General features: G+C 44.4%; 1 protein-coding gene across 2 annotated transcripts in view; it reads left to right on the top strand.

Moving 5' to 3' along the window:
- RB1CC1 (RB1 inducible coiled-coil 1) overlaps positions 1-21,840 on the top strand; it is a 58,765-nt gene extending 36,925 nt beyond the window's left edge. The window contains exons 16-24 of one of the 2 annotated variants that reach the window (XM_068525340.1): positions 7,849-8,014; positions 10,386-10,494; positions 10,578-10,806; positions 11,931-11,985; positions 13,012-13,059; positions 15,141-15,199; positions 17,200-17,327; positions 19,619-19,689; positions 20,437-21,840. In XM_068525340.1, the coding sequence (XP_068381441.1) occupies positions 7,849-8,014; positions 10,386-10,494; positions 10,578-10,806; positions 11,931-11,985; positions 13,012-13,059; positions 15,141-15,199; positions 17,200-17,327; positions 19,619-19,689; positions 20,437-20,514 (943 nt within the window). In that variant the 3' untranslated portion in view covers positions 20,515-21,840. Of the gene's footprint in view, positions 1-7,848; positions 8,015-10,385; positions 10,495-10,577; positions 10,807-11,930; positions 11,986-13,011; positions 13,060-15,140; positions 15,200-17,199; positions 17,337-19,618; positions 19,690-20,436 lie in introns of both variants that reach the window. The other variant, XM_068525339.1, reaches the window with a different exon arrangement.
- Positions 21,841-22,536: the final 696 nt, after the last annotated feature.

The raw sequence follows: 22,536 nt of genomic DNA, 5'->3' as shown, positions 1-22,536 counted from the left end.
AGTGTAATCCCAGTACCTTGATTTACTCATTTTACCTGAGGTGAAGGTAACAGTGAGATACTTTATGAAGTAAAAACGTACTTTTTAAAGTAGCGTTTCTCACAGACATCTAAAAAAAATTAACAGGCTACGTGAATCCATTAAGATGGCTTTTAAAAATGGATTCGTATTTTGGATTTTGAGAGGAATTTTTGAAAATTTCCCATGTTTTCGGGACCTTCTTATTCCTTTTTTAAGTTATAAATTTCCTTTTGGTTTATTTGTAGTTCTTTCCCTAAATTCTTCATTTGAAAGTTACTTATTTTCATTCTTTTAAAATACTGTATGTATGTATGTATGTATAAAAGAGCCGTAGTTAGTAACTTCTAGGTTGGTGCTGTATAGCTTTCTGGTGGTTATTTTCTTGATATTACAATTTCAGTTATTTCCTCTGTGATTCAAAAGATAATGTTAAATGCTGGGTTTATACAGTGGTGAGGGTTTTTGCGTTGTTGTTATTGTTCCTGCCGGACGTTACTGCCTTGGCTGAGAGAAAGTGGGCTTCTGCATTTCCACTCGTTAAAATTCATTGAAGGCGTTTGTGGCCTAATAAATAATTTCTAGAACATTATCAGTTGGTTCTATCGTTAATTTTTCCAAGGGAACATATGTATAGGTATATTTGCATTGGCTATTTTAACCTCCGGCCAGAGGTTCAAGGGACTTTTACACCGTCTCTTGTGATCGACTGTCCGCTGTGTGGTGTTCATACCCTGGAGCACAGGGTATGAACCCTCTGCGTCTGTTTTGAAGGCAGAAAGCCTTTATGTGTTCTGGAGGGATGGCGGGCTCTTAGAGGAGCTAGGCCCTACACGAACCTTCTCAGAGCTTGGGGGACGCCGAGGTCCGGGCAGTCACCGCAGCAGGCCAGGAGGGCCCCGGTGACACAGCAGGAGGACAGACGCCGGCGGGGCCCCTGGGACGGCGCGGCGGCTCCGGGCGTCCCCGCGGGGCCCAGCGATGGGCTTGCGGTGCGGCGCAGCCCGGGACTGTGTTCCTGGGCGACGGGGAGCGGGCCCGGCTGCCCTTCTCCTTCCAGACTCCGCGCTCGTCCTTCTCGGTGGCGGATTTGCGGTTGCAGAGGGGGTTCCGGGAATGATCCGGCGCAGGGGAGGCTCCGGCCCGGGGGTGAGCGCAGCACGGCGGGCCGCCCGGCACCGAGCACGCGGTCCTCACGCGGCTCCCGCGTCCTCTCACCCGCGCTGACCCGCCGATGCCAGGCTCCCGCGACGCGGCCTCTGTGCCCCGTCTCCCCTCCCTGGAGCCGTTCCCGCCACCCCGGAGTGGATGCGCGCCTCTTCGTTCACCTTTCCCACCGACGGTCTCTCTCTGATACTCCGTTGGCCGGTCCTGCCCCGGGCGGGTGTCCTCGAGTTCACTGCTGATCTCGGGCGCCCCGCCCGCCGGGCTCTCGTCCTGCCCCTGGGCTCTGGAGCCGGGCCCGCGTGTTGTGCGGCGTCCTCTGGAAACCGGGCCCGCCAGCCTGCTTCCCTGCGGGCTCGCCGTGGCTGTGATGGAGGGAAGGGAAGCACCTCCCGTGCCCGCCTGGCGCTGCCGGGGCTCGTGTGGGCCCGCCTTGCGTCCACCACGCCGTCACCCGAGCGTCCTCCCCGGCGTCCGGGCTCCGTGGGCGAGACAGTGTCCACTTCCTGACGGGCGGCTCAGGTCACAGGGTAACTGGGCAGAGCACGGTCAGGCTCTCGGCTTCTGCAGACCCAGGAGCGAGCCCTAAGCCATCTTACGGAAGGGAAACGCTCACCTGCTTCAGAATCCTGAGGGCCGCAGCCGCGATTCTCCTGCAGGACTTGCCGAGGCTCCGTACGCTGCCCGTTTCTGCTACAGCCACTTCAGGCACCCGCTGGGAGGCGGGCCCCGCCGCAGGGCAGCTGGCACGTGTTGCAGGGGCTCACACACAGCCGGAGGCGGGGCAGGTGTCCAGGGGGAGCCGAGCGTCCCGGGTGCTGCCCGCAGCCTTCGGGACCCTCAGCCGCACCTCGGGCGGACGTCTCGTGGGCCTGGACCGCTGGGCACTTAGAAATCTCGCTGTGCTGGCAGGCTTGTGGGCTTCCACGGCCCTTGTTGCTCACCCCACCGGCACTCACGTGTCTTGCCCTGGTAGCTCAAGTAGTGGCTAATTCCTGTTTACCAGGCCTGAGGAGCATATTGCCATAAATGGATTGGATTAGTGTGATTTCTTGAGGAATAGCAGGAAGATCAATATCCCTGCCAACTAGATTTTAACAGAGGACCGGAGAGTTGATCTAATCCTGGATAAGACTGAGTCGATTGCGGTCCCTGTTGGTGAAATCACACTGCTTCCTGTGGTCTCTACCCGGGATCCAGCCCACAGCCTGGTTTTGTAAACGCAGCTGTATTGGCTCACAGAGAGGCCATTTCTCTAGCTGTGGCCTGTGGCTGCTTTCGGCAGAGTTGAGTAGCTGTGACAGAGATTGTCTGAGTAACATTTATACTATTCAGTATTTGTCTTTACAAAGAAAAGTTTGTTTATCCCTGGTCTGTACTAATAAGAATAAAGGGGGAAGAAATCACCGAATCAGTAGCTACATGTCAGGTAGTAGTGGTCTTGTTAATTTGCTCCGGTAAAGAGGTTATGTATGAAATAGCAGTTTTATTGGAGTTACTACCTGATTAAATTATGATAACCCATTGCTTGTTTTTATATGTTTTTGACAGGACGCATACTTAAGTTGAGCAAGATTGTGGTAGAAATCTCCTCTATGTTTTAGGGATTTTACCTGGCTCTTTCTGCCATAATGGTCCTCGTTCCATCAGTAGGGGGACCAGCAGTGATTCGCCAACAGTTGCTTTTACATCTGTTCCATTTCAGATCCTGGATGGAAGGACGTGCCTCTCGTGTATGGTTGTCAGTGGTGTCCTGGTGGACCACAGCGGCATTAGAGTCACGTGAGAGCCAGTGCTCAGTATTCCCTCAAAAGTTGATTAATTACCTTTCTTGAATACACACTCAGCCTGGAAAATGGCCGTGGGTCTCTTTGAAGGTTAGAAAGAAAACTCAGTATAAAATTTTGGCATTGTAGTTGGTGACTGACTTAGGTCCTGGAATTGGGTGAGAGATGGCGATTCGCTGGAAGTTAGATCTCTGAACGCCAGCTACTGGGTTTTTTAAAAATCAGTTTAATAAGCCTTTATCGGCCCGTTCTGTTAGAGCCCTAGTGACAGGCACTGCCGGAGGTTTTTCTGGGTCAGACTTTTGGCTGCTCTGGCTCTGCTGCCGGTGAGGGCACCACGTCCTGCGTCTGGTTAAGTGGTGCTGGTCGGCCTCTCCCCTCCAGAACCTGTCCTGCCCGTGAAGCTCGTTGAATCTTACTGGCTTGTCCCGCCCCTCTCCCTGTCCTCCAGGTGCCCTGCAGAGCCTTTGGGGTGGGGTTTCTGAAAGCCTTGGTGAAGGAGCATTCTCTGGGCCCTACCGGGGGGTATACAATAAATCCCAAGATTTTAGTTTCTTTTTAAAGAGTCACATTTTGTCAGTGGTAACAAATTATGTCACTTACTCATTGAAGTAATGTTGATCATTTTTTGAGAAAACATCTGTCAAAAACGCAAGCCTCAGTAACCAAAGCTTGTCATTTTTCAAATAGAAGTAGTGCACCATGAAAGAAGGCGCTCCTTTGGCGCACACAGAACAGCCGTGCAGGTGCTTTTCCATGAGACAGACGTGCCTTGTGATGCAGAAGGGCTTCGTAGGTGCTCCTCATTTTGTCACACAGAGGATTAAAAGATGTAGCCTCAGTGGTCAGGATCCAGTAATATTAATAATTTTACTGCATCAAGGATATTCCAAAATCAACCTGCCTTCACTTGGAGTGCCTTGAAGTGCAGGATACAGTCATTGAGAGTACAGTTGGTGCTACTGTCTCTCCAGTAAGGTGTCAACAGTTTTATCATCTGTGCGATGCCAGCAGGGAGTAAAAGACAGGTAGCATCCTGGCGTCATCGTGTGGGGAGTTTTGGCCCTAGTGATCCCTTGACGAGTGTTTTAGTTACCTCCGGGGTTCTGTGGACCACCCTTTGAGAGTCACTGGTGTAGAGAACCAGCTGGCACTTTCTGTAAAGGCTTCCTTTTCAGTATTCTAGGCTTTGTGGGCTAAGTGGTCTCTGAGCTATTTAGCTTTGCTGTTGTATCAAGAGGAGTGAGAGAGATGAATGAACAGGCGTGGCTGTGCTCCGGTGAAACTCAACAGGTCACAGGCCGGATCTGGCCTGCAGGCCGTGGTTTACCCGTTAGGTCCAGGTTTCAGGCAATCACCATAGCAAACTGATAATAGCTAATATTGAATCTAGAATCTCTGGTCTTTACATCCACGCAAATTTTGGCCTGATTCTTCCTGTTCTAACTCTCATTGGATCCATCCCTGTACATATTTCCTATGATTCTGCCAAAATAAATGAAGAAAATCTTGCAGTTGTATTTTCTCCTTGGTTAGATTTTTAGCTCCTCTGGGATCTGGGGATTGAAAGCCGCGCTGGGTCGGGAAGTAGTGAAATGGTGGGGGAGGTTGTCGAGAAGAAAGGTCAGCTTAACTGAGAAGGGACCTCAGGAAGGTGGTCCTGATCTCTCCAGATAAGGGGGCAGGGGAGCTTGGTGGGCCCTGGGGGCTCCGCTGGATGTCTCCAGACTCTCGCTCCCGGAAGACACAGCTGTCCGGTTCTGCAGTGGGGGGCCCGGTCCGCCAGAGCGCCCGTTGCCCTGGCGCCGAGGTGGTTACTGCCTTCAGGTTGGAGCAGATCAGAGAATCGGTTCCAGGTTCCTGTCTTGATGGTTTTTTCCCCTAGGGTCGTATTTGTGTCTGTCTGGTATGAGCTTAGAAAAATAGAACCTCTTTTAAGTATTCCAAGAATGAAGAGTTTAATACTAGGTTTAGAACTTGTATGAATTTGGGGAGGGCTGGCGGAGTGAAGGGTTGCTGCTGAAGGACTGGGGATTGGTAGGTTCACAGTCCCCTGAAGTTCAAAGCTGGTGGCTCATCAGGAAACCGTTACAGATTCTTTGGAGATTCCTGCCAGTTGTCTACTGAGACGTCAACCTAGGGAGTTCGCCTGGAAACCTCTTGTGAACCTTATTGCCCTCCTGTCTGGTCACAGCCCCCTCTGGAGCGATAGACTCTTTAGCACTCCTTTATGCAGGTAACTTTTTGTTGCCAAACTTGAAACCAGAGCTTCCTGGGAAGGGGATTCTGGATGGTGTCGTTCTCGGCTGCTGTCGCACAGAGGAAACCCTTGAAGGGGAGTGAGGCGACTTGAAGGGAGTCACCCCGGCCAGCTCCTCTCCCAGCCGCCCCCACCCGGCCAGTTGTGCGTCTGCCAGCAGCAGCGTTGAGAGGCCACCTGCCTGGGAGGAACGTTGGCGAGATGTAAGTGGGAGTATTAATTATGTCTGTAACGTCAGAGAGGTCCCACACAGATCAGCGAGAAAAGGGCCAACAATCCATGAGAAAAATGGGCAGAGGATGTGAATCGACAGACCGGAGAAGACAGAGAGACAGCCAGGATGCGAATAGCTGCTCCGTCTACTTGGGGTTAAGGAAATGCAAAATTAAAAGTGGGTACCTTTCCCCCATGTAACTGGGAAAAGTGAAGTCAGTAGTATAGATCATTTTGAGAGTTGAGGGCAAGGGCTTTCTCACAGCCCGTGTACATGGGACATGCGTGCAGGACGCGCGTGTGTGGTTTGCATGTGTCAGGAAGCCTGCCTCCCGTGCTGCTCATAGCCGTGTGTCCAGGAGCAGTTGCTGTGGGTCTGCCTGGGGACGGGAACACTGGCATAGGGTGTCGTTTCCAATCTCTTATTTTGTCATCTCAGAAGAGTTTTAAAAAACCCACGATAAACTACTCGGTTACTAGGCCCAAATCTAATGCAGTCGCTGATGGGGGAGAGGCCACTCTGGTGTGTGTTCAGCGCGGGTCTCCTAGTTACTAGGAGCACTGGGTGTGATAGCTTTGCTCGCACACACTGGCTCATGGACGTGGGGGAACCAGAGCTGCTCTGTTTCAGGTTCCGTGTGATGGGATGACGTTCCCAGCTGGTGACAGATACACCTTGCTTCCTTGAGGTTTAAGTTCAAGGCCTTTTTAAGGTTTTAAATTAATATATGGAAGGATAGGGTTATGTAAGTTTCTCTTTTGGGGGAGGGCAGCCTTTATTGATAAATTTCTTAGATTTCCATGGTAGCACCGCTGGATCAGAAACACCTTTAACTAAATTGTGAGATACTGTAACCCTTTTTTAAATGTCTTCTCCCCACACAACACACACATGGCTCCTAATCCCCCAAAGGAAGCCAGCCAGTGATGCAGTTAAAAAAACTATGTAAAATATTCAGCTATTACTTACTGCTGAATTGCTAGGGTTAATTCCCCCTGAGGTCAGAGCCGTTTGGGGCCTTCGGGTCCTGCAAACTAAAGCTGAATGATGTGGCTGGTGGTGCATCTTCTAATGGGCGCCTCCAACAGTGTGACACAGTGTGTACTTTTGGTCAGACTAGTAATACAGTACCTCGATGTCATGGGGATCGGTTCCAGAACCTCCCCCGAATACCAGAACCCGCCGAAGCTCAAGTCAGCTTGTGTAGAGTGGCGTGGTGTTCGCGTACAGCCTCCTGTATGCTTCAGATCATCTCTCGATTACCTGTAATACCTAACACAATGCAGATGCTGTGTAAATAGTTGCCAGCCCTCAGGCAAATTCAAATTTTGCTTTCTGGAACTTTCTGGGATACTTTCAACTTGTGGTTGGTTGAATCTGTGGATGCGGAATCCAGGGATAAGGAGGGCTGACCGTAAAGCCACAAGAAGCCCTGGCCCAGCACAGCATGGTTCTTGATCCTTCTTTGTGTTATAAGCTCTTTTTTTTTTTTTTTTTTTTTTTTTTGGCTGCGTTGGGTCTTCGTTGCTGCGTGTGGGCTTTCTCTAGTTGCTGCACGTGGGCTTTCTCTAGTTGCGGCGAGCGGGGACTGCTCTTCCTTGTGGTGCGCGGGCTTCTCTTGTTGCGGAGCACAGGCTCTAGGCGCACGGGCTTCAGTAGTTGTGGCACTCAGGCTCAGTAGTTGTGGCACGCAGGCTCAGTAGTTGTGGTGCACAGGCTTAGTTGCTCCGCGGCAGGTGGGATCTTCCCAGACCAGGGATTGAACCCGTGTCCCCTGCACTGGCAGGCGGATTCTTAGCCACTGTGCCACCAGGGAAGCCCCATAAGCTCTCCTTTCTTTGTTTTTACTGCCGAAGTGTTCACCTTGTGGGTCAGCACGTACCCTGTGCTGATGTCACGGGTGCTTATCCTGGGTGTTGGGGATGACCGTGTGTTTACAGAGCCAGGAGTGTCTGAACGTCCTTGTGCCTGAGCTGTCCTCTCCTTCCTGCCTCATCCTCGCACAGCACTGACCCTGAAACAGAAACAGCACTCCCCTCGGTGCACTGGGCAGCGCACAGGGGCAGGGCACCTAGGAAGGAAGGTGCTTTCCGCCCGTGCACGCCCACGCGATGTGGGCGCATGATTGCACTCCTACATGATTCTTATTACTTAGCATCCTGTGTCTGCTGAAACCTCTCATGGAGACATGCCCCAGTGTTCTGACCAGGATCCTTACAACAGTCTTTTAAAAATCTAAATTCACTATATGTCGTTCTTTCTAGACAAAATTCTTCAGTGACTTTACATTGTACTTAAAATACATTTGGTTACTTTTTAAAAAAATGTTATTGAAGTATAGTTGATTTACAGTGTTGTGTTCTGTGTAATTTTGAAAAAATTAATGCTGTATTTAATTTATAAAGTCATACCGTTGAATCTACCAAAGAAGATTCTTCAAGCCTAGTCGCTGAACTTCAAGAAAAGCTCCAGGAAGAAAAAGCTAAGTTTCTAGAACAACTTGAAGAGCAGGAGAAAAGAAAAAACGAAGAAATGCAGAATGTGCGAACATCTTTGATTGCTGAACAACAGGTATGTAGGTCTCCCACCTTGCTGCATTCATTCTAGGTCTAGAGGAGATGAACATACATGAACAAGTACAATTTCTTTGTGTAACTGAGGTTTCTTATATCTTAAATGTGATTTTCCCACATTGATCCTGATGGTATTTATTATTAAATATCTTCTTCGTGATAGAAGCATTTTCTTTTTAATGGTCATTATGTCACATAGGTGCTTCAGAATGAAGCAGTGCTAGATTAGGAATTAGGAAATGTGAATTCTGTTCCTGGTTCCTTAGCTACCTATGTGATCTCGTAAACATCGTTTAACGTCTTCACGTCAGTTTGGTTTTTTTGCAAGTGAAAGTGTTTGTATCACTGCATAGATGATATTTGAATTTTTTTTCTAAGCTGTAAAATTTTATTCTAAATTACATGCTGACAATTCTTATCCCTGTGGTAGGCTGGCGGTAGGTTAGGGTGGAGCACTGTTGAGCTTTGGTGATTCCCGTATTACTGTGGGTCAGTGGTGAGAGCTGGTGCTTGTGAGGTCGGCAGCGGCCGGTCCGCTGAGGGTCACAGTGCCCTGTGAGGGAGCATTACATCAGCTAAGGTGCTGGGCGGCAGTGGGAGAGGAAATAAAGGGGCGACGCGGATGGATTTCTACATAATGAGGATTGCTGGCTGGGGCGCGGGGCAGAGTGAGGGCTGCCAGACCAGGCCGGTGTGAGAGCAGGTGTAAGTCAGGCCAGGGGTAACACGACTTCCTTTTTTATCCCGAGGAATACGTTTCTGAGACTGGTAGGCATGTTACAGTTGATGTGCACATTTAATGTGGTGTGGTGCAGTTTTCCTTTTCTTACTGTCTTTTTAGAGTTTAAAAAAAAATGTCAACCAGAGAACAGAAAGAAAATGTAGAAGTATAGTTCCAAACACTTAGGAACTTTAAATGTTAAGGCCTGGGGAAAGACAGAGGAGCCTGGAAAAGGGGGAATGAGAAAGAGGAACCAGAAACAAAGCAGTGTGTGCTTCATGGAGACCAAGGGAATGGGCTGTCCAGGGCCGGGGGGTGGCCACCAGGTTTAAGTAAGAACTGTCAGTGAAGAGGCCATTCAGGTCTCTGTTTTTAGAAGTCTGAAGTTGCGCATGCTTTCATGTTTCCTCCTCTGTGAGCTAGGTCTTTCTCTCCCGCTCTCTTGCTGCCTATCTCTGTGCTCCTGTGAGCCTGTGCAACTGCAGGTTTCCAGCATTGAGGGGGGTGAAATAAGACGGAAACCAGCGCGTAAAGCAGCCAGCCATCTGATCCAAATGTAGTTCTTCTTTCAGTAGTTGTCAGACGACAGGGGAGGTGACTCCTAAGGTACCTGCCAATTTTAAGTGGTGTTTGGATGTTAAGTGGTAGTTACCTGAGTTGATTTGTAACTAGCTTTATAAGGGCTGCTTGGGCCTAGTTGGCTCTTACCTTAACTAGTCTTGTTTCTAATATGTGTATTATAAATTGTGTTAACTTTTCTGAAAATCCATTTGATATTGCAGAAACAGCCAGGTGTTATGAAAACCAAGTAACTAACGTACTATTATAAATATTTGTTAATTTTCTACCATAAATGTTACAGGACAATGGCTTAATACAAAGGCATATCATAAATATTCTTTTTCAGGGGATCTTCCTGTCCGCTTTCTGGCTAGAAATGAGTTTAACTCAATATTTAACAAATTCACTAATTTTGGCCCAAGAATGCCACCTTCTTGTTAAATGTCTCTGTTTCTAGCATCATTGGCATTAATGATTGATTGGAGGATCTTTGACTCTTAATTTTGGAAATTGGCTCACGGGATCTCTGCAGGCAGTTGGTATGTATGAGATCCGCAGTGAGAAGGCTTTCCTAGAAGTCGAGGAGTGGCAGGTCCAGCCATTATAAACCAGCAGATATCCAGATGAGAGGAGGAGATGGGATACAGTCATGTCCAAAATGTGACTGTGGAATCGAGATTTAGCTAAGGACAGAAGGAAGATTCCAGAGGCAGGGAGATCACTAAAAGAAACAGTTAAGTATATAACAGCACTGGTTAAAGTGTTGCCTATTTTATTTCTTTCCCCCAAATTTAAGAAATATTTACTAATGCTTTTCCTCTGACAATAAGTATGTGGACAATAATGTGAAAATAGCATTCATTTTCAAGATATTAAATTGGAACACATCTTAATACAGAACTAGGAAAATACAATCGAATGTGGTTACCACAGCGTGGCATTTTTATTTCAAAATAAACATCACTTGTGAATTATGCTTTTTCTTCTCCCCATAGAGACGCACCATGCAAAAATAGACGTATTTTCTTTAGCTCTAGCTGCCCTGTGCATGCAGATAATTTAAGTAGTTATCGTTCTGTTGTTCCAGACCAATTTTAATACTGTTTTAACGAGAGAGAAAATGAGAAAAGAGAACATAATCAGTGATCTCAGTGACAAGCTGAAAAGCACGATGCAGCAGCAAGAGCGGGACAAAGGTCAGTGACGCTTCCTAATGCGACATTGTTAGTTCCGTGTCACACGCAACGATTGTAACGCTCACGTCCGCCCGGGGCTGCAGATTTGATCGAGTCCCTGTCCGAGGACCGCGCGCGCTTGCTGGAGGAGAAGAAGAGGCTGGAGGAGGAGGTCAGCCGGCTGCGGGGCGGCGGGCCTGTCCCCTCCCCGGGAGTGGCCGCCGCCCCCGAGCTGTATGGGGCCTGTGCCCCCGAGCCCCCGGCGGAGGCCCCGGATGCCCTCGGCGAAGGCAGGCTGGACTCAGCGCTGGAGACCAGCATGATGTCTGTCCGGTGAGTGCCCCGTCCTGCTCGCCGGGAGCCGCGGCCCGTGGACCTGAGAGCTGCGCGTGTGAATTCTCCGTGCCACGGCCCGTGTTAGCGCCACTGATGGTGTGCAGGAATCCTCTTCGGCACGCTTTCATACGGTGCCCAGGTGCCACCGCAGCGTGCAGGCGGCCGGCGGGGACCCTGCAGGGGCGTCCAGGCCTTGAGGCCATGGCGTCAGGGGCGCAGGGCTTCCTTAGGGTCGCTGGTGCGTTCAGCGTGCTGAGGCCGTGCTGGGGCGAGGGAGTTGTCACTTCTGCGTGGAAACTGAAGTAAAATCAGATAAAAGTCAAACTCCTGGAAGCAGAGAGCAGGAAAGCGGCTGCCAGGGGCTGGGGTGGAGCGTGGGCCGTGTTCTCACCGAAGAGGCGGGTAAATGACGTGAGGAGATGGGTGTGTTAGGTAACTTGGTGGAGGGACCCCTCCCACAGCACGCACGTGTGTCAGACCATCGCGCTGCGCACTCCGGATATATTACAGTTTTACTTGTCAGTTATGGTTCAGCGTAAAAAAGTGAAAGAAAAGCCCGCACGGTCTTTCTTGTTTTCTTTTCTGATTAGTTTCTGACTACCTCAGTGTGATGGGCAAGTTCACACATGACAGTGACTAGCGCTTTGTAGGCATGTAGGAATACTTTTGTAGTCTTTATATAGATTTGGTTTGTTCTTTATGAACTGAAGCTTTGAGTTTTACAGCTCACTCAAGGACTTGTGGCATTTTGTTTGTTTTTAGTTTTAATGGTGAAGCCTCCCAAGAATGACCATTTTGTCTGTAACACGGATAAGAAGAATGGTCCCTGGGAGAAAGCTTGAAATTTCAAAGACATTATCCCTAGAAAAATGCATGCACAAAGTTTTGCTCATAATTTCAAAAGGTTTATCAGTCTAGGTTCAGGATCTGTGGTATAAATTTTATACCATCCTACACCATCAAAATGTGTCCTAATTTAAACAGGCTGCTTCTGAAAATTTAGTACAAACCCTTGAATCTGTGAAGTGCTCTGTATTAACAGTTACATTTCCAAAACCTTATTAGAGACTGTGAAGTCCAGAATTTTAAGATTTAAACTAAAATAAGCCATTCTCTCTTAGAGAAAACGTCCACATGCTCTCTGAAGAAAGGCAGAGGATAATGCTGTTGGAACGAGTAAGTGCATCGTTTTCTTGAAACACAGGGTTTAATAAATATGTTTACTCTGGGATGCAGTGAAGTAAACCTTACGCTGAAAGCAGACTTTGTGTTTATAGATTAGGTTTTCTTTTTTTCTTTTCTTTTCTTTTTTTTTAATTTATTTTTTTGTCTGCACCGCGTGGCTTGTAGGATCTTAGTTCCCCGACCAGGGCTCAAACCCGGGCCCTGGCAGTGAAAGTGCTGAGCCTTAACCACTGGACCACCAGGGACTTCCCCAAATTAGATGTTTTTTTTTTTTAAATGGTTATTTTTGTGGTTACTTTCGAGAAGTCCTGTCATCTCTGATCCAAGTGGCCAGGAACAGTTCAGGATTCAGCAATACAATAGAAGTGTGAATTTCACATATTAATTTCAAAAAACAAAATATTAACTATTTTCCAAAATAGGGCACAAGTAGAATATGTGAATAATGAAGAAAAGTTAGGGTTTTTATAGTGATTAATTGAAGTGAAGAGAAAAAAATGGTAATAAGGGGTTTCTTCTCAGTTGCAGACTTTACACATCTTTGTTCAGAGACCACTTTTCATTACTTAGGCTTTGAAGATTTTTAACACTTTAGCTCCCTACAAGATAACTGTCTGATAAGGACTCAGAGTCATAATTGTACAGATTTGTGCTCTTGCACGTGTGCTCTTGTTAGTGAAGGTTCATCAGCGTCTGCTGGCATGAGTATTATAACTGCAGATTCCTCCTCTTGGGCCCGACCTCCTAACAGAGCCTCTGGGGATGGATCTCAGATAGTTACTGCATATTTACAAGGCCACAAGTGGTTCTAATGCACATTAAACTTTGAGAATCCTTGGCTTAAGGAAATAAACCTAAAATTGTTCTAATTCTCTTTTAAGCCAGTAAATAAGACAGTTGGAAAGGATTCCTAGAAAAGAAATGTCCCCACAAACCTTTTATAGTAGAACCAGACTTGAGTACGCAGACTATATTTTCGAGCATAAACCAGGGGGTCTCTCTTTCCCACCCCTGCAGACACTACAGTTGAAAGAAGAAGAAAACAAGCGGTTGAATCAGAGACTGGTAAGGTCTTCTCGCCCAGTTGATCTTGACATTTAAACTGCTTGCATTGCATTGCATTGCATTATAAAGATCAGAAGGCTGTGTGGTGTGATTAGTTCTCTCCTGGCAGTTTTCGTTGAGCTGCGCTGGTCATTGAGGACAGTTGACTCTTAAGCCTGACCACATGCACTGCCTCAGTCTTAACGTTAAAAGCAGCCAGCAAAATCCAGATTGTCTTTTCTGATTACTAAGAAGCTGTAATCTCTTAGGATTGCATGATTATATGTGTTTATAATGTCAGGTTAGGGCTCTTCGTCAAGCGAGCAGGTCATCAGAGCTCCTCCTCACGGGGCTCTTGTTGACGCGTCCGCCCGTAGGTGTGTGGAATCAGCACGTTCTGTCCGTCACGGGTGTTTTTTCTTTCTTTTTTTAACTCAAGGCGTTTGAACCTGACACCTTGCCTGAGACCCTGCGTGGCCCTCTCGATTGCCTTGGCTTTCCTCTAGCCTGTGAATCTAACCAAGTGCTCGATGAGTCAGTTTTACAGTCAGTCTTACCTGCTTTAATAAAGCAGCTGCTTCATTTTTCAAATTCTGATGATGACAGTTTATGAGCAAATAGGAACAGTTTAAGGCCTGTGTTCAGGACTTTTGAAAAATTTTAAGGTACTGATTAGAATTGAGTTTTTTAAAAAATAAAGTGTCTTGTAGGGAAACATCTGCTTTCTTTCCTTTGCCTTTCTCAACTTGAACAGCAAAAATTACGTATTAATTCCATAGCTCTGCCAGACTGTCAATCATGAATTTATCACCAAAACAATTTTTTGAAGGCTATTTGCTGTTTCCGTGAGTGAAGCAAACCCTTTTCAAGGAGGCTTGGAGGAGTTGCCTGCGGCCCCTGGGGCTGCTGCACAGAACATACGTGCTCCACGTGTGCTCCGTGCAGCGTCCCTGGGGGGACGGACGCTGTGCTGGGCGAGGGGACGGACGCTGTGCTGGGCGAGGGTTTAGGCACTTTGTTCACAGGGGCGCTCCTGGCGCCCGGAACAGTAGGTGGCGCACAGCACACAGTAGCTGCTGGGGAAAGGCTTACGAGGGAAAGGGTCCGGCCCTTCAGATCCGGAGCGCACCCGCTCCTCCGCGCCACTCACGCTTTCCTACCGATCGGCAGCTCTGTTCAGCCGGTGCTTCCTCACGTCTAAGCCCTTGTTTGTAACAAATACGTGGAGAGCTTAAGCTTTTGTAAGAAAATCTGAACAGAGTTGAATACAGTCTGAAAAATGGATCATTAAACTTGTTCTCACTGGCAGCATGTAGACTATTTGGATGATTTTGAGAACAGGTTGGAATACACTTTTAGGTCTTTCTAGTCATTATTTGTTGTTTTCTTTCTCTTTTGTTTTTAAACATTAGTTGAGACCCTTCATAGTGTTCAAAGGGAAATGGAAGAAATTCTGAGCATCAGAATTAAACTTAACGAACAAAGAGAAATCCATTTTATCTGTCCTTGATTTGTGTGGTTATAATTGGGCCCACTCTGCTTGGGAGGGATACCTTGGCACCCGTGTCCCATGTAACATGTGACAGCGTGAGGAACGTGCTGAAGCCTGACTGAGGAGCGGGGAGTCCCGGCCGAGCTGAGGCACCCACAGGCCAGTTAGCCTGTCCCGTCCCGTCCCGTCCCGTCGTGTCCCCCTGCGATGCTCGTTAGGAGAGGAGGGGGAGCAGCCCCTTCCTTGCGTAATGCTTGCTCGGAAGAGTGGGTTTTAAACTCTTCTCGAAAAACATCAGTCTCCTTCCTAGTGATATTTTTTAGGATTAAATATGTATTTATAAATAAAATGATTCTATATTCAGTTTTTAATCCAGCCAAACCTGATTAAGAAATAACATAAGTAAAAGTGTAGGTAAATTTGTCCACTGAAAGTAATTGTTGAAGGAAAAGAATTACATTAATGGAGCAGAGAAGTTTGGACCCTGAAAACTGGGACACAGACGTGAATGTGTGTAACGTTGGAAGAGATGTTTGCAGTGTGGACCTAGTAAGTGCATCGAGAGAGAACATGTTACTTGTGTAAGCTTTGTGAACTGTTCTCTTTCTAGATGTCTCAGAGCATGTCCTCCGTATCCTCAAGGCATTCGGAAAAGATAGCTATTAGAGAGTAAGTATTTGATTTGTATTTTGTGCTTTTTTTCTGTGAAAATAATGTAACGAACTGAGTAGTATTGAATTGTCAATGAAAAAATGTATTTCAGTGGCTATAATCTTTCAACTTTAGGTTCAGTCAGCTGAGTGTTTTGTACTCATTCGTAGTTAACATTTTTTTTTTTTATTGAAAAGCAAGGTTTTTCTAAATTATTTTGGGAACGTTAGGATTGTATTCGAAGTCCTTCCTATCATAGCTCTAATTATCACTTACACATACATTCCTGAAGCCTTTTGGATTCTACTTCCTTTTCAGCTGGTGCCACCTCTTTTAAATCCCATTTATCACCTTAGTCTTTTTCATTTTAGATTGGAGAATCTTGATATTTGAAGTTGGAGTGTTTCTTCATTTTTATTTCTCAGACTTCATTTTATTGATATGCTACAAATCCATAATACACTGTTAAAATTATCACTTGAATAATTTAATAGACAATATTCCAGGACCAAATTACCCCGTAGTGATGTATTGGTTTTGGGCATGGGCTACTGGAAAGGAGGGTGTCTGATAAAGCATTGTTAGCAGCTCGTGAATACTGGTCATTTCTTCTCCACTTGTCAGGACTGACTTAAAAATAAATAAGACCCTCTATTTTGTCTGTAATAGATCCATCGACCATATGTTCGGTTATCAGGCACTCCCGGTTACTGATCTTTAACTTCTCATTAGAGTTTTATCTTTTCTCAGTGATTTGAAAGGGCTGGGTGTATCAGTCTTTATCTACCAGCTATATGTCAAGTCAAATCAATATAAGGTCTTTCAAAGATTAGAGAGAGATGAGTTTAAAAAAAAAAAAAACTGCCTCAGAGAGGCCCTATCTTCCTTTTTTAAGGTATTATCCTCCAAAACAGTGCCTGTCACATCTTTTTAGGCAGGCAGTTAATTGTAGGATAAATAATTAGTGAATGATAGACTGTTATCTTTTTAAAGTTTCCCCAGTGATGTTAATGATTTATTAGGTATAGGACCCACTAAAGTTATCTTAGATCTAGATTAACTTTGAACTGATATTCCAAACGACAGTTCTGAAGGACCCTGAAGAGACAGACACCAGCTGAGACACCCTAGGCGGTCACACCTACTCTTTCCTTCCTGCTCCCTCCTTCCTGGCTTCACCCCGAGTCAGTCATCGCTGTTGACTTGTTTAAGCCTAACTAAGTACATGCAGCTGGTTCAGTTGGGTTTTCTTTCAAATTGAGGAGACTACTTGGAGACTGGAGAAGTAGTATAAGGTGGTTCTTTCTTTCCCACTGTGACTGTAAGTTTGCTCCCTCAATTTATGTTTATTATTGTAAAATGAAAGATGAGGATGAATACCTTCTTTCTATAGCTAGATGAACTGTAATGGGTATTCTTTTTCTCCCCCTCACCCAAGCATTTTTTTGGGTTGTGTTCTTTTAAACAGTAGATTGTATTGGAAATTTTATTTTTAAAAATTTTGGGTCTTTGGCGATTGCTCGCGTTAGCCTTTGAGCGTCTGTGTATGTCCAGCATTCCCGTGAGGGCCTGGGTAGAGTAAAACAAAATCATGTAAATATGAAATTTCCTATTGCATTGTTTTTTTTTTTGTTTGTTTTTGTTTTAAATTTATTTATTTATTTATTTTTGGCTGTGTTGGGTCTTCGTTTCTGTGCGAGGGCTTTCTCTAGTTGCGGCGAGCGGGGGCCACTCTTCATCGCGGTGCGCGGGCCTCTCACTATCGCGGCCTCTCTTGTTGCGGAGCACAGGCTCCAGACGCGCAGGCTCAGTAGTTGTGGCTCACGGGCCTAGTTGCTCCGCGGCATGTGGGATCTTCGCAGACCAGGGCTCGAACCCGTGTCCCCTGCATTGGCAGGCAGATTCTCAACCACTGTGCCACCAGGGAAGCCCCCTATTGCATTGTTAATTGAATGTTTCGTTGAACATTGCAGAATCAAGGTGACTCCTTAGATCAATGAAATCATTCCTTTGTTCAGTTTTCAGGTGGGAGATCTGGTCCTCATCATCCTGGACGAACGCCATGACAATTACGTGCTCTTCACCGTGAGTCCCACCTTGTACTTCCTGCACTCGGAGTCGCTGCCTGCCCTGGACCTCAAACCAGGTGAGGGGGGTAAGTGTCACATCTGTAACCAAAACAATAAACCTAGAGTGGAGAGAATATATTAAAGATTTTTCTCCCACATTGTCTAATTATATCAGAATTAAATAGGTAAGCAGGAACTCTGCCTAATCAGGTTTTTGTTTGTTTGTTTGTTTTTCTAAAATCTTCATTATCCAGATTATTTTCCTGGATTCTGCTGATGCAGTTGGATCAAATATCTCATAATCTAGCAATAGCAGAATTACACTGTTAAAATTCTCATACCTATTTAAGCTTCAATATAACATGCTCATTTGTTTATAAGGGCATTACTTGTTTTGGCAAAAATAAATTCTTTTAAATTATAAGATGTCTTTTCTCTCCTATTTATCATCCTGTTTCTACCTTTTTCTTTCATTGAACTTGTCAGTAAATTTTTTTAAAAAGGCAATAAGCTTTGTTAAAGTATACTAAATTACAATTAGTATACTACTATCATCTATTACATTGATCTTTAAAGAACTCAAAAAGAACAGAATAGGTACCCTGGGATACTTAGGTTAAATAGAATTATTCAAAAACAAGACTGTGTGTCCATTTGGTTTGATGTTCCTGTTTGGAATGACTTGTGAACATGGTCATATGCCCGTTCTCTGAAGTAGGCCGCACACGATCACGCCACCGTGGCTGTTGGCGGTGGGTTATGTAGAATGTGACCATGAAGAATGAGAAGAGAAGCTTGCAGTTTAATTTACTGGTTTTGTACCTTGAAAACAATGAACTTGATTTTTTTTCTTGAATTTTTTGGTAGGTTTTTTGTTTTTCATTTATTTAGACTTATTTGAAAATGATTTTTAAATTTACCAAAAAAGTTGCATAAGTAAGTACAGTATAAAAAAGCCCTATATCCCTTCACGCAGAGTCACCTGCTGTTAACATTCTGCCCCATTTGCATTACCTCTGTCTGTGCACGTCTAAATGTACTGATCCACGGCTGTACACAAGCACGCGCACGTTTGTTTCCACACAAAGTGACATCCTGCCCCTTTAATTACTTCACTCTGCATTTCCTAAGAACAGGAAGAGTTCAGTGTTTACATCTAGTAACCTCTCACTGTCTACCACGCGCCTTTGCATTGTAAAGACTCTCACAAGTCCCACGGAAAAGAATTTATTTAACAGTCTTTACCACAGAACTCAAGCCTCCTCTTTTTTCCTCTTCCTCCATCCCTCCGTCCCTCCCTCCTTTCCTACATACATACATGCATACATACGTACATGCATACATACAGAACAGGATGCCAGTTGGGGTAATGCTGCCTACCGACTCCTTGCCCTGGGGGTCAAGGGCGTGGGTGTGGGTGACCAGGGCGTTGTTATGCCCGTGACGGGGACTCATCACTCCTTGGACATGAGTGTTAGATGATTCTTTTCAGAAATTGTGAATTATCTGTGAAGGGCTCTATTAGTCCTTAGAGTAGACTTGCCATATCCTGTGGTCCAGGAGTTTTTTTATCTTTGTATCACATGGTAGTATCTATATGTTCATTTCAGATGGTTTATTCAGGATATCTTTTTTTTATATCATGCCAAGTAAGGTTTATGGAATAAAAATCAGTTTTAGCTTCTCAGAGGCTTTACCCTTAACAGATAATTTATTGGTCGAATACTTTTGGAATCAACTCTTTTATGACAACTTCTCTTCTGATGAATTTTAAAAGAGAATGAGTATTTATCTCTTACACACTTTGCCGTGTGAGAACTAGCTTTTTCATCGTGTCTCCTTCCACATTTTTTTTATCTCCCCTCCACACAAGTACTGCCCTTTAGACTTTCTTTCATCCTTAATCCTTATTAGTTATTTATCGTGCACTGACCGTGTTTGCATTGTGGTGCCAAAAAAAAGAGAGACGACAATGCTTTGCTTTGAACCTAGAATATAAATTTTGTCTGTGTAACTGTCTGCTTTCAGTAGCAGAAAAGGTCATGTGTTAGCACTTTCAGTAGGTGGCACTGTGGAGCTAATTTAGAATTCCTAGATTTATTTGTTCATGATTTGTACTCAGATTGTGTTTTTGTTTCTTGAACTTTGTCAGTTCTGTGGTTTGACTTATACCATCTGCACTTAATGAGTAAGTGAAGCCAAAATTAGTGGTTGAAAAGTAAAATTCAGTTTTGTTTTATAAATTGTTATGCACTTCTGTGATTTCACTCTCGAGAATGTCATTAAACTGTTTTGACTCTGGCAGTTATGTTTTCATGAATAATTATAGTTGTACTTTCTAAAAGAATTTAATGGTTTGATTCCATAGCCTCAGGTGCATCTCGAAGACCATGGGTCCTTGGAAAAGTGATGGAGAAGGAGTACTGTCAGGCCAAAAAGGTAAGCCCATCATGGGACGCGGACCTAGGAGTTGTAAGAAGATTCTCAGGATGCTTTATGCAGAGCAGTGCTCTTCTTGGCCTCTGATTCACTTGAATTAGGCCTGAATTTAATGAGTGTGAGTTTGCACCAGCAATTTTATGAATATTTATGTGATTTACCTTCCAGGAGTAGAGGTAGATGGCCAACAAGCTATCAACATATCCAGGAAAACTACAACAAGTTTCTGTTCTGAGTATTAAATTACTAGTGTTTTCATGTGCAAAGAAGGAACACAGCGTAACTGGTGATTAATCTGTTTGTAGGTAGAGCTGATGTTTCCTTACTTTTGTAATGCTACCCCCACTGAAGAAAGATAATGTGAGATATTGATGGCTCAGAATGCACCTGACTGATGTCGGCAGTGTCAGTGCTGTAGAGTCAGAGAGATCCAGTGAGGAGTCTTCCTAGCTCGTTTGTGGACCCCGTGCGCCAAAACAGCAATAGAACTTGACCTGTGTGTTGTTGAGGTTTCTTTGATGTTTAAAATAATAACATATGGCTCACTTTGTACTGTATTATTTAGCAGTGATTACCGACCCTGCCGTCAGTATTAGTGGCTCGTCTGTTTATATGCTCATCTGGTGAGGGGCGGATCTGTGTCCTTTGATAAAGACACCCCTCTCCCCACAATGATCGAGCTTTGCACAGTGTGGTAGGATGGTACCTCTGTAATTTGGTTTAATCACCCTTTTCTTTCTGTCTTAGGCACAAAACAGATTTAAAGTTCCTTTGGGGACAAAGTTTTACAGAGTGAAAGCTGTGTCATGGAATAAGAAAGTATAATTTATGGAAGAAATTGAGGCATTCTGTGACGTTTTTCTGATCTGTCCCAACAGTGCTCATTCGTCACTCCAAAAACAGGCCATCTTTTTATATACAAGTCAACACGACAGCATACTTCTTTAGTGTATATCATTTACTTTTTACCTGGCTACATTTTAGGAACAATAAATTCATCAAAACCCTTGGCTGAGTTAAAATGGTTTTGTTTTTGTTTTTCTACCCAAGTAACTCTAGAAATGCGGACCAAACTAGTTCACTTTCTCAAAGGGCACACGCCGTGCGTTGTGGTTTACGATCAGCCATATTCTTCGCCTGTTACATATACCTTAGCTTGAACTTAGATATTCAGTGTTAGTTGTTATTACCAGCACTTGTCCTTTTGTGAAATCAATATCAGAAAACTTGCACTCTTTAACACATTCTTTATAAAATGTATAAATTCTTCAAAACTATTTAAAGAGGAGTGTTATTGCATGCAGATAATCATAATTTTGAGTTTGCCTCCGTAGATTACTAAAACAAATTGTTTCATTTATTTTTTTAAATGCCCTTTGATGTTTCAAAACAAAAAGGAACTCTTATTTGATTGACTGACTTTAAGATCAGCCATAATCAGCAGTCTTCAAAAGCACTTTGAACAGATTGGTCGCCTGGGTTCTACAGGGAGGAGTGAGCTAGTGGGGGTTTCTCAAGCAGCACACAGACCTTCCCAACACTTTATTATTCTGTTTAGAATAATCTTATTGATGACGTCGTAATTCATGGTTCAGTTTCAGAAAACTCGTATTCATTGTACATTAACCATTTAGAGGTCATTTAAATATAACAAAATGTTGTATTGTAAAAGACATGTAGAATTTTAAAACAATAAAGATTTGAACCTGTAAATGTGTGTGCCTTTTAAAGAAGGATACAATTTTTAATATATTTGAGTGATTGCTGGGAAGTGTGAAAAACTTGTTCTGTATCATATCAAAAGAGAAACATGTTTATTACAAAAATGTTCTTTAACTATATGCTATGTAACAGGGTAAAACAGTGTTACGTAGAATAGAATTGTGTGAAGCCAATCTTTAGCTAAGTTGCCACGGAGCAGAGGTATTTAAATGAGTAGTTGAGCTGGTTGAGACTTGTTTCAGGTTTGTTGCTAGAGAACAATAATAAAGTGATTCTTTTTTTCAGAAAATATTTAATTTCTTCATAAAAATAAGTTAAATATTTTTTTAAATATGTATGTCTAATAGTACAGAAAATGGAATAAACACCATAGTGTATAGAAAACTGAATTTGACAGCATATTAATGAATAAATGAACAAATGATTTCACATGTTTCTATTCAATCCTTCCATTACATCTTCACGCAGAGAATATCAAAGCACTAAAGAACTTTATATACAGAGTGGTCCTGCTAAGCGGATGTGGTTGGTCTGAATGAATCTGCCGGGGGCCTGTTTGACTTGAGATTTCACGTGGTCATTGTGCTGTGGGGCTGTGGGCTGACGTGTGACATCTCAGGAGTGTCGCTCTTTAACGTTGGCTTCTGTTGCTTAGAGTTTTTCTTATATCCCATTTCATATCCATGCTATCAGTGGTCACATAAACCTTCACAAAGCAAACAAAAAGAAAATGCAGTTTTCTTAGTTAAAAAGAAGAAAAATGAAGCCTGGTTGAGTTCTTACCATTGGGTCGTTGAGGTGAGCCTTGGCATCAGAATGTCCACGCTTCAGTCCCAGGTCTAACTTTAATTCTGGCCAAGTTGCATAAACTCTGAGCCTCAGTTTTCTCACGTATAAAATGGTGTAATAATAAGACCTACCTCGTCGGGTTATTTTGAAAATTAAGTGATGAAAATTATAAAGGGCTTTGAACAATTTCAGATAAACAGGTTAAGTACTGAATAAACATTAGCTATTATAAAGATTTCTTTAGCAGAATCTGTAAATTCACTATTCAAACTCGAGTAGAAATGTAGCTCTCTTTATTATGAGAATGAAAGTTTAAGTCACATTTAACTGCAAGTA

This window comes from Eschrichtius robustus, chromosome 17, assembly GCF_028021215.1.
Source record: "Eschrichtius robustus isolate mEscRob2 chromosome 17, mEscRob2.pri, whole genome shotgun sequence".
Classification (NCBI taxonomy): Eukaryota; Metazoa; Chordata; class Mammalia; order Artiodactyla; family Eschrichtiidae; genus Eschrichtius; species Eschrichtius robustus.
Note: the sequence above shows the minus strand (reverse complement) of the source record. Positions and strands in the feature narration are given on the sequence as shown.